The sequence below is a fragment of the Pavona decussata genome, unplaced genomic scaffold (assembly GCF_977016875.1).
Source record: "Pavona decussata unplaced genomic scaffold, jaPavDecu1.1 SCAFFOLD_140, whole genome shotgun sequence".
NCBI classification, from domain to species: domain Eukaryota; kingdom Metazoa; phylum Cnidaria; class Anthozoa; order Scleractinia; family Agariciidae; genus Pavona; species Pavona decussata.
This window is the reverse complement of record NW_028145553.1, coordinates 3,028,356-3,040,498: the sequence shown is the minus strand read 5'-3', so window position 1 is coordinate 3,040,498 and position 12,143 is coordinate 3,028,356. Positions and strand designations below refer to the sequence as shown.

Sequence of the window (12,143 nt, the reverse complement as noted above, 5' to 3'; positions counted from 1 at the left end):
ATTTATTTGCACTGTTTATAACACTATATATTATACATACATATGAGCTTACACTATATTTACTTCTTACACGATGCTTACTCTGCATTAACATTTAGAGGCTCCTATTTTGATATGTCAGGTTGGTAACACACATAAGGTTTAGTGGAGCTTTTTAAGCATATTCGGACAAACATTCTTTTATTTCCACTAGTTCGACTTGCAGGTTAGTAAAGCCATGCAAACCGACGTGTTCTGGTGTGGAAATACATATTAGTCTTTTGGTTAAAAGCTGAGCAATAAAAACGGGAAGAAAAAAAGACTCAATAGCTAGAGTTACGTTGAACAAAAAGGACGCCGGGAAGAATGTCGTTTGTCTGTGCTACAACTGAAGGCGGGGAGACCACTGGTGACACCACGAAACGGTGTCTGTTTTGTCAGGCTATCACACAACCAGTAAATGGTATTTAGTTGTTTATTGTCCATCAGGATGCATCCGAGTTTAGTAAAGGGGCACTGTCACGGCAATTGTATTGTATTTCGGTAAAACCTGCTCAAACATTTGACAAAGAACCTTTTCTTTAACATAAAATTGCTCTTAGAGCACTGGGAGGAAAATGTTTTTAAAGTTTTGCTTCATTTGTCCAAGCTGTAATCAGTTTTTCGTGATTTCTCTGAAATACAAAGGAAGAACTTGAAAAAATTGGCGAATTTTTCCAAGTTGTAATCCATTTCCATCCTAGCCATCCTCAACCAAACATAATCAGTACTAGTTTCTGTGCACTAGTAAGGTTATTGCTAACAAAACTGAACCATTATTTTAACGATTCTGTCGATTCAAATATGTGTTTTGGCCATTCAAAGTAACACTACAAATAGGTGACACTGCCCCTTTCAGTTCTTTTGCCTGGTAGAACACTTGAAACCATACCCAGTTAGTGGTTATGTTTGGTATGGCTTCTCAGTCCACGATTTTATCTTGATTGCGGATACACGAATTGTCACCTACTATTCGCATACGTACAAAAAGCAGAACCTATTTCCTTTAGTGTGATTGGTTTTATTAGACACAGAGTAACAGATATTGTTAAATATATGTTATAAAAAAGAGTAATGGACACGTTGTATCATTCTTAGCTTGTAAATAAGAACTTAGAAATATACGTATTATATATATATGATCTGTTTTGTAGTTCGTACGTAGCCGTTAAATTTTAAAATAAACAGTGTTGTACTTAAATAAAAGTTTATGAAAAGATTTTTATAATTCCTACTTAACAGCACAAGTACTTAGATATTTTTTTGAGTTGTAAAAGCATTTAACATGTCAAAAGGGTCATCGAAAGTTATTAAAACTTGGCGTCAATATAATTATTTAACAAATGCGTTTTTATCTAACATTCGGAGTAAGTTTTCATTTATGTGAACTTCCTTAAGCATGACCGGTTATTCCTCCGAATGATTCTTCTTTTTCTTTTTAACAACGGGTTACTGAAATGACCGAGGTAAATTCTGTACAATTCATTCTTGTTGGGCCACCGAATTCCCGCGCTGTGAGGAAATGGTCTGTAAAACAACATGAAGTGGGCCCAAAAAATGTTGCTACTTTCCTTTAGTTAACAAAGAATGCAGAAAATAGATTGGCAAAATGTTACCTACAATGGCATTTCCATGTCACCAGAATGAACCTTACATTGAACCTTACATTGTTCCCCAATTTTGCCTCAGTATCGAGCTGATGATAAGTATTGAAGCACTTCTGTTCATTTTCCGAAAACGTTCTAATATCATTGAGCAGTCCATTTTTTTGCAGTAGAGCAAAGTTCCAAGGCAAGTTTCTGGCCAATTCTATATTTTGGCCATTGCCTCTCTGCTTGTCATCAAAGTCCACTGAACCGATAAAGCAAGGTCATGATTAGCTTGGGGAAGAAATTCCTGGTTTTTAATGTTCGGGGTGGGGGGGGGGGGGGGTATACTTCCCTATATGCGGCCCCAAAAAGGGTATGGCTATTAAGCTGTTTTGGTTTGAAATAGTGTATAAATTTTAACGACTTTGGTCTGAAAGTCTGAGAACGGCTAAGGATTTTATAGACACGATATGGATCTGAAAATGGACAAGAATTGTAGAGGCCAGGTCTAAAAAAGGGTAACACAAAATTGCATGTTTCGGTCTGAAATAGGGCCAGGGTTTGGACAACTGGCCGCACGCCTATACCTCAAATCCCGAGGAGTACCTCCCTGGGAGAATGTTTAATTTGCCGTACATATAGAAACGTGGTCATTTCTGCCGTTAGCGAAACAAACAAACAAACAAACAAAAAAACACGTTACTCTCGACTAAATCTCTCTATTGAGTCTAAGTGTCTTCGGAGGGCCCAGTAGTAAAGGGTTTCCAGTTATATGGCTGGAGTCTCATAAACTTATACTTCACGACAGAATTCGTCTCGATAAAAGTGACCGTCTTGTGTTCGCTTGTCTCAACATAACATGTTGAAAGCCTTTGTATGAAGCACTGTGTCTGGTCGGTCGGGCTGTTTTTCCAAACCTTTAAGCCTGAAACTGCTGCTTTCATGTTAAGGTGAGAGGGTTGGGAATGATGATAATTTTTTCCAGTTTTTTAAAAGATGAAGAGACTAGAAGTGTTTCCCTCACCACAACCCTTCCGCATCGCATGCTAGTTGATGCCATTTGCGATTCCAGTCTGTCGCCGGGTTTCAATTTATACACCAGGGTGAGGGAAAAGAACGAAACGCAAAATTTCCTAGTAACGGAAAATAACTATTCAAATAAGCGGCTTGCTAAAAATACGTCATGCTTCGTATCATTATAGTGATTGGTCAATCTTAAGCCCCCACCATCGCGAAGGGATACCGTTCCCCCATATCCTTTTCCCATTGTTTTAACAGTTCACTGTTCACTATAGGAGGCCAGGAATTAGAGAGAGGCAATAAGAAACACATTAATTTGTTTTCAAGGAAATGACGCTATAACAGATGAACATTCTAAAGCCCTAAACACGTGACCACATCATCTCTCCATTCAGTTACGATCTGAAGTGAAATATGCGGCTTGGATACTAAACAGCGTCGCTACTCATCTGCTTTAATTACTATTGTTCAAGAATAGTAAACCAAGGATTGTCCCTTTTAAAGAACAACGTTTTTATTACTTGTAAATATTAACATTCTGAAACTAAAAAGCTATACTACTTGTTAGAGTGGTTTTCAGTTGATTATCGAAAGTAATTGCGTTTTTGCGTTAATTGCGTTTTTGCTCGCGCCACTTTCTCAAACAATAAGATGTAAAACCCAAAACCAATCGTGTTTTGGCCGCACGCCTGTTTTCCGCGCTTGGCGCCAGTTACATGTAGTTGCTTTGAATTCTGATTTGCTCATTGCACTGTTTGCACCTGTTGTGATTGGCCAGAGTAATTACTTTGGTTTTGGTTTTACGACACTCGATTGACAACCGCTCTAACATTCTTATTCTGGTCAACATTCTGAAATTGAACTAAGTAGGCTATACTGAGGGTGTTATCCAGTCACATGGGAAGTATCTCCTGCAATCTGAGCTTACGTCTCTTGTTGTTTCATGTTTCTTATTTTTTCTTTGAAGGTAAAAGGCAAATCAAAATCATCACATCATCCTGATATTTATCTTGAACTGTTTTTATCATGTATTTTAATTTCTTCTTCCAGTTGGGCGCCTTTCGAAGGACTTTGTGTCCGATTCGCGCTTACCCTTTTGGGCTCTCTTTTGATATTTTCCCCAATAACGCCGTTTAGGAGGGTGTTTTGCTGTGCTTCTGCGCATATGTTCTACGCATTTCGTGATGGTCGGCTAACCTCTAATTTCTTAAGGAAGATGCCTACTAATTCAAAAAAGTAGGAAAGCCGACAGCAGAAACCTTTTCATGTGCAGGTATTTCACGAACTTGAGAAACAAAATCAACCAATTAAAGTTTTGCACAAAAATTTATTCAGGCTCAACAGTTTTCCTTGCTTACGAATAAATGGACATTTTAATAAGCGGGCGATAGACACTGATAAAACCAACCTTAATTAAGTTAAGTTCCCAACTACTGTATTATGTTGTTTCTACAATTTAATCTTTACGTGAGTAATATTATCACCTTAGACCATGCAGTATTTACTGGAGAAAACAAAAACTCAGTATTTAAAATGAAGCGCTAATTCAAGGGGACCGTTTCAACGTGACTGAACACAATTTTTCAAAAGTTTTGGTAGGGATTCAGGGAAATGCCATGTTCACAAAACTTAGGCTTCTTCTGTGAACGGAAAAACATTTGAAAACCAAATATGTGAGCAAAACTTGTATTTTAGATGAAGCGCACATCCAACGCGCGGGACCCTTAAATGTGACGGAGCGCCATATTTCAGACGTTGAGGTAGGTCTTCAGGTCCATCTTCACAAAACTTCGGCTTTTATTGTAGACTCCAAAAACAGACGAAAATTTTTGCATTCTTTACAACTTTTTAATTAATGTCAATGTTTCTTACGGGTTTCTACCAAGAGATCCTTCTCTCCATTTCCATGCCGGTTGTCGTGGGGAATGTCAGTGATTTTTGGAATATCCACAATGTTTTGAATTAGAATTTTGTAAATTCGTAGTTTGATCAGCGGCCCAGCCTATGATGACCTTAATTTAAATTTCTGTCGATTTTCACAAAGGGTTTTGCTACGTTCACTCCTGGACATTTTTAAAACACTCACTTTTTAGTGAGATGGTAAAAACGGGGACGTTAAGTTTAGCTAGTCTCTCAACGAGAAGGTTTATTTCAGTAAACACAGCTGCCTTAAGCTTCAATATTACTCTCTCTTTTGCCTATTTTAATTATTTATTTATCCTAAAAACAAAATTAGTATGTACGTACTGTACAGTTAAGACTCGATTATTTGGCTCTCTGGGGCTGCCCCTTTCCCGCTAGTACCGAGTTACATGTGCGTGTTTTTAGAAATCTCGACTCGGTAATAATCATCAATAGAATAAGGAGTAAGGAGCGGGAAAATCGAGAAGAAAACCAGATAATCGAAGTTTCTCTTTGCAATTTATAGGCAAATGTTGATAAGTGCCATGATGGCCTCTTAAAACTGGTACTCGACGAATAAGCTACATTTTGGAACGCCTGTTTCTCTCAGCTCTAGGTTCCACCCGGCAGCTACCTGGACGGTATCTATTAACACTGTACACCTGACTGAAGACTGCAGCGTACTGGGAGAAATTTTACCATTTTAATTCAGGTATGAAAACAAAAATCAGTTTTTGCAGTAGCAATTTCTAATTAAACAAAGTTTGATTGCAGCTTCCTGGACACTAATTTTTTTTTTTTACTTTTTCAGCAATCCTAGTTTGTGTAAAACAGATATAGACTAACTATATTTCAGTTACCACTGTGGCCAAATTACCTTATTAAATCTATTGATAAAACTGAATATTCATTTTCTCTCGACGCGGTCGACGGAGTTTCACAGTAACTTTTGGAAACGAACTCATTTTTATGTATACATTTCAACTACATCAACAAAAAACTCTAATCATATAACAACGGTTTAAGCCTTCTTGCAGCTTGATTCTCTGCAGTTTAATTTTTGTTTGTTTTCGTTTTGATGTTTTCCTGTCTTCGAGTAGTTATAATTTATGAAATAAATGTTTCGATGAACAAATATTAACCACTTAAGCTTTTAAATCGATAAAAAAAATTACGGCTCCTTACTATTTATATGTGAGTATCTGGCAGAATTTATGAGAGAATCATACCTTTTGATGAAGAGAAGTCGCGTCTCTCTTGATTCCTGAAACCCATTTTCTTGCATTTTTATACAAAAAAGTCTCTTGTTCCTCAAATCTACTATAGTTCTATGGAAGCATTCAAGTAGAAAAAATGAAAAAAACATACAAAATTAGCAATGTTTTCTACAACCAAGTGAGGATTTTGGCAAGTCCTGGACTAGGCAACTATAAATCAATCTAATATATTGCCGTTTTAAGTACAAACGTTTCTCGACCTAAAAAATATGTTAAGACATTTTTGTAGTGTAAATATTTCAAAAGTGTGTAAAGAGTCCAATCCTTATCTAAAAAACATTTGAAATGAACTGTACGGTAAACATTACTCCTTTGATAACGACTTCAAAACAATCGTAATCACATGATACTCAAAATAAACAAGTGTTTACAGCCTCTTGGACATCCTTGTCTTGTCATTATGATTCTCCATCTCATGATCCATCAAAAATATTGATTACAGCTCTGTGTTCAACAGCTATAAAGCAAAAAAAAAACAAGAAGGCAAATTTGAGTAAAACCTTAAAACGTCTGCAATAATTATGCATAATAGTGTTGTTAATCAAGGAGTTTTTTCCATCTGTTTGTCTTCCCTCTTTGTTTTGCCATTCAACAAATGATTTAGATATTGTCTAGCACATCTCTAAAATAATGTGTTAGTCTAATTTTCAGATGGAGACTGCATCGCTTTCAGATTAGCCCATCCCTTCCCTCATGCTTTTAGAACCGTAAAAAAATCGCCAAGCTGAAGGAAATACTATTTCGCAAATAAGTAAGAAACCACGAAAAGGCTACTAATTTTCGAGTGAAAATTTTACAACGGAGGATCAAAAATTTTCCTATGGTAGAAAAAGTCTTAAATGGTAACAGAAAAAAGGCACTGATAAACCGAAACCCAAGTAAATATGGAAACTACAAAACCTAAGACTTTTGAGAACTTTTTGCTTTTTTCCATCGAATGGGAATGTATTAGGCTCAAAAAAGTCAAATCAACTGCAAATAACTTTAGTAGAGAGCTAGTAAATTCTCTTATTTCAAACTTTGATCAGTCTACTCACAGAGCAGGTCAGCTACTCAATCTTGTCCGCCCAATTCTAGGGTGACATCATCACCAATGAGTACAAACGGAGCCCAGTAATCCACTGCACTAAACTCGTCAGTTTCTCTCATGGATTTCATGGCTTGGTTCAGAGCTGTACTGGCACTTTCACCTTTCACTAAGTGCTGATAGAATATTTTCATGAACTCCATAGTAGCCTTGTCATCAATCGCCCACAATGACACCAGAACAGACCGAGCACCAGCACCCAAAAATGCCCTTGCGATGCCAACCACACCCTCAGCCTTAATCTTCCCACGGCCACTATGACAGCAACTCAACACAACCAGTCTTGCTCGCATATGAGCATTCAGTACATCTTTTATTGTTAAAACGAAGTCTTTGTCCTCAGGAGTCCGTGATTCCGGTGAAGGATTTGGTGCTAAAGCAATTTCTCCTGTTGCCATCCGCCCATGTGCTGCAATGTGCACCAAAGCAACCGAGGAGAGTCGTTCCAATACTTCATTCTTCGTTGCTTGCTTTCCAATAAGAGGTGTGGTGTGAAGTATTCGACCAATCATCTGCACCTCTTCTCGTGCAAATGGCAGCTGGTCAAACGTCTTTCCCTCAAAAGTAACCTCTTGTATCCAAGGATCACCCACGAGAAGCGCGCCACTCTTACGGTGGTAATCAGCGGGAGAATCTGCGATCAATTTTAAGCTCGTCAGTGATGGAATCACGCGTACTCTGAAAGACTCGCAGAGGTACTTTGAATCTGAGTCCATGAACGCAGCGAAAGGAACCAAACACAAAGGACCCTCAGGGACGAATATTACTTCACTTTCAAGTAACAAATCTTGGATGGGACTGATGAGAGTCTCATATAATAAACTTAAAGCACTATTCGGGAGATTGGAGGACTGCTGATTTTGACTCTCATCTGGAGGGTTTTCGTCTCTCGTCACATTTAATGAACGATCCTCACACACGACAGCTTTACGACAAATTCTCTTCCTTGTGGTGTCGAAGAAAGTTTCGGCATCAACTTGACCCTCAGGGATTTGCTTTCCTCTTAACTGAACAACCTTTCCGTTCTGTAAGACCCAGAAAATAACTTCTTGGTGCTCAAGCGCTAAGAAAATTGTAGTAGAAGGAAAACTACTAAACTCAGCTATAACTTGTATTGCTGTGCCAGATACTGCTGGGTATTGTTTGGATGCATACTTGAACTCCATGAGATCATTCAGAGCCTGTGCACGCCCCTGCTCAGCAAATAAAAGAGCCTCCACAATCTTGCCTTGCTTTAACAACGAACGCCATAAATAAACGTATGTGCTTTGGTACAAATTGCGCAAGCTCACTTTCCAGTCATCATTAGCTCCAAGATGACGCCTTACGTCATTCCACGCAGCTATACTGTGTTGATAATAGTCTACAGCTTTGCTTAAAAAGCCCATTGATGCTAAGGTAACTCCAAGGTTATGAAAACCAGAGCAAATGGAAATTTTGTCCCCCACCTTTTTTGCGATTTCTAGTGCTCGTTCATGGTAGTGTAAGGCTTTTGCGAAATCTCCGAGGAGATCGTGATAAACGCTTCCTAGACTACTATACGCCCTTCCTTCCCCTAAGATACTACCCACTTTTCTTGCAATTTCAAGTTCTCGTTCATGGTAGTGTACGGCTTTTTCGGAATCTCCGAGAGTGGAATAATCAGTGCCTAGATGACCATACGCCTTTCCTTCACTTAAGACGTCTCCCACTTTTCTTGCGATTTCCAGGTGACGTTGATGGTAGTTTATTGCTTTTTCGTAATCTCCTAGCCTGCGATAATCGTTTCCTAGATTACCATACACCTTTCCTTCAGTTGAGACGTCTCCCACTTTTCTTGCGATTTTCAGGTGACGTTGATGATAGGGTACGGCTCTTTCGAAATCTCCTAGGTTGTGATAATCGCTTCCTAGATTACCAGTTACATTTCCTTCAAATGAGACGTCTTCCAATTTTCTTGCGATTTCTAATGCTCGTTCATGGTAGTGTATGGCTTTTTTGAAATCTCCGAGTTGGCTATAATCGCTTCCTAGATTAACATTTGCGCTTCCTTCACTTGAGACGTTTCCCACTTTTCGTGCGATTTCTAGTGCTCGTTCATGGTAGTGTATGGCTTTTTCGAAATCTCCGAGTTCATGATAATCGTTTCCTAGATTATCATTTGCCATTCCTTCACTTAAAACGTCTTCCACTTCCCTTGCGATTTCTAGTGCTCGCTCATGGTAGTGTATGGCTTTTTTGAAATCTCCGAGTTTCCTATAATCGTTTCCTAGTTTACCATTTGACTCCCCTTCATTTGAGACGTCTTCCAATTTTCTTGTGATTTCTAGTGCTCGTTCATGGTAGTGTATGGCTTTTTTGAAATCTCCTAGCCTGTAATAATCGTTTCCCAGATTACCAATTGCATGTCCTTCACTTAAGACGTCTCCCACTTTTCGTGCGATTTCTAGTGCTTGTTCATGGTAGTGTACGGCTTTTTCGAAATCTCCTAGGCTGTGATAATCGTTTCCTAGATTACCATTTGCCATTCGTTCACTTGAGACGTCTCCCACTTTTCTTGTGATTGCTAGTGCTCCTTCATGGTAGTGTACGGCTTTTTTGAAGTCTCCTAAGTTGTGATAATCGTTTCCTAGATTACCATTTGCCATTCCTTCACTTAAAACGTCTTCCACTTCCCTTGCGATTTCTAGTGCTCGCTCATGGTAGTGTATGGCTTTTTTGAAATCTCCGAGTTTCCTATAATCGTTTCCTAGATTACCATTTGACCTTCCTTCATTTAAGACGTCTCCCACTTTTCGTGCGATTTCTAGTGCTCGTTCATGGTAGTGTGTGGCTTTTTCGAAATCTCCTAGGCTGTGATAATCGTTTCCTAGATTACCAATTGCATGTCCTTCACTTAAGACGTCTCCCACTTTTCGTGCGATTTCTAGTGCTTGTTCATGGTAGTGTACGGCTTTTTTGAAGTCTCCTAAGTTGTGATAATCGCTTCCTAGATTACCATTTGCCATTCCTTCACTTGAGACGTCTCCCACTTTTCTTGCGATTTCTAATGCTCGTTCATGGTGGTGTACGGCTTTTTCGAAATCTCCTAGGCTGTGATAATCGTCTCCTAGATGACCATTTGCCATTCGTTCACTTGAGACGTCTCCCACTTTTCTTGCGATTGCTAGTGCTTGTTCATGGTAGTGTACGGCTTTTTTGAAGTCTCCTAGGTTGTGATAATCGTTTCCTAGATTATCATTTGCCATTCCTTCACTTAAAACGTCTTCCACTTCCCTTGCGATTTCTAGTGCTCGCTCATGGTAGTGTATGGCTTTTTTGAAATCTCCGAGTTTCCTATAATCGTTTCCTAGATTACAATTTGACTGTCCTTCACTTAAGACGTCTCCCACTTTTCGTGCGATTTCTAGTGCTCGTTCATGGTAGTGTATGGCTTTTTCGAAATCTCCTAGCCCGTGATAATCGTTTCCTAGATTACCAATTGCATGTCCTTCACTTAAGACGTCTCCCACTTTTCGTGCGATTTCTAGTGCTCGCTCATGGTAGTGTATGGCTTTTTTGAAATCTCCGAGTTTCCTATAATCGTTTCCTAGATGACCATTTGCCATTCGTTCACTTGAGACGTCTCCCACTTTTCTTGCGATTGCTAGTGCTTGTTCATGGTAGTGTACGGCTTTTTTGAAGTCTCCTAGGTTGTGATAATCGTTTCCTAGATTATCATTTGCCATTCCTTCACTTAAAACGTCTTCCACTTCCCTTGCGATTTCTAGTGCTCGCTCATGGTAGTGTATGGCTTTTTTGAAATCTCCGAGTTTCCTATAATCGTTTCCTAGATTACAATTTGACTGTCCTTCACTTAAGACGTTTCCCACTTTTCGCGCGATTTCTAGTGCTCGTTCATGGTAGTGTATGGCTTTTTCGAAATCTCCTAGCCTGTGATAATCGTTTCCTAGATTACCAATTGCATGTCCTTCACTTAAGACGTCTCCCACTTTTCGTGCGATTTCTAGTGCTCGCTCATGGTAGTGTATGGCTTTTTTGAAATCTCCGAGTTTCCTATAATCGTTTCCTAGATTACCATTTGCCATTCCTTCACTTGAGACGTCTCCCACTTTTCGTGCGATTTCTAATGCTCGTTCATGGTAGTGTACGGCTTTTTCGAAATCTCCTAGGTTGTGATAATCGTTTCCTAGATTACCATACTCCTTTTCTTCTCTTGAGACGTCTCCCACTTGTCTTGCGATTTCTAGGTGACGTTGATGGTAGTGTATAGCTTTTTTGAAATCTCCGAGGTTTCTATTATCGTTGCTTGGATAATGGATCATGATTGCTTTTAGATTTTCGGGGATGTTATTGTCAGAGATGGAACTTTTTCTACAGCTGTCGTTTGCATCTCTGCTCGTTTTGACCAAACAGGTGCATCTTTCCTGTCAAACATAAACATAACCGTTTTTTTCCCTAAGATTTTTATTCCTATTATGGACGCTATTATTTGCAGTAGTTTAATAAATGGCAATCGGAAAAGTTATTTGATGATCATTTGTTTTAAACTTGCCGCTGTAAGCTGTCCCCGGCTGTCAAATATTACACAACGTGGTGCATTTTGAATCTACTTGATGTTTTACTGTAGGGAACGAAAACACTTTTACAACCAAATTCCTAATCAGTTTGATCAACATCGTCATCATTATCGTCATAATCATCACCATCATTGCTGTCTGACAAATGAACAAAACGTGCAAGTAAAACGGTGGTTTATCCGTTTTGTGATGAAGGAGAAAAACAACGATGTATACTGTACATGGCTTTTAAACGGACACCGTCAGCAGATGCACACGCGCATTAGATAGCATTTCTTAGCTGATTTGGATATCAAACTTTAATCAACTTTCTCGTGTTTGGTAAAGGTCCCATAATTAATTACATAGTGACACAACAAAAACAACAACTTGGTGTGGCTGAAAATGGGGAAGTGGGTGACGAAGTGCTCCACTAAGAAGTCAGCCCCGTGTACTCCTGGAGTATCGCGCTAAGAAAACTTACGGCCCAGGGTGGTGCACAGAAGGTATGGAGGAGGGAGTAGGGCCTCCTCCCAGGGCCAACTGTGACCATTCCTGGGTAGAGAGGAGGGAGTTGGGCCTCCTCTCTGATTAGAGGGAGTTGGGCCTCCAGTCTAACCTAAATCCAAGGAGTACATAATGGAGGGAGTTGGGCCTCGATAATTTCGAGTCTATGGGGGCAAAAGTGTGACAAGAGGAGCACTTCATCCCC

General features: G+C 39.3%; 1 protein-coding gene across 1 annotated transcript; it reads right to left on the bottom strand.

Moving 5' to 3' along the window:
* Window positions 1-5,554: 5,554 nt before the first annotated feature.
* On the bottom strand, window positions 5,555-10,120 carry LOC146467034 (tetratricopeptide repeat protein 28-like). Its single transcript, XM_085126496.1, has 3 exons — window positions 9,751-10,120; window positions 6,844-8,802; window positions 5,555-6,263 (listed from the first exon to the last, which is right to left on the bottom strand). The coding sequence occupies exons 1-2, from the start codon at window positions 10,118-10,120 to the stop codon at window positions 6,860-6,862; spliced, it is 2,313 nt and encodes a 770-aa protein (XP_084982622.1). The 3' UTR covers window positions 5,555-6,263; window positions 6,844-6,859.
* Window positions 10,121-12,143: the final 2,023 nt, after the last annotated feature.

Excerpts from the sequence above, each read along its gene's own strand:
- LOC146467034 (XM_085126496.1), bottom strand. The coding sequence starts at position 10,120 with ATGGCAAATGATAATCTAGGAAACGATTATCACAACCTAGGAGACTTC. Across the intron at positions 8,803-9,750 it reads AAGTGAAGGACATGCAATTG|GAAATGTAACTGGTAATCTA; the intron begins GTAATCTAGGAA and ends TCTCATTTGAAG.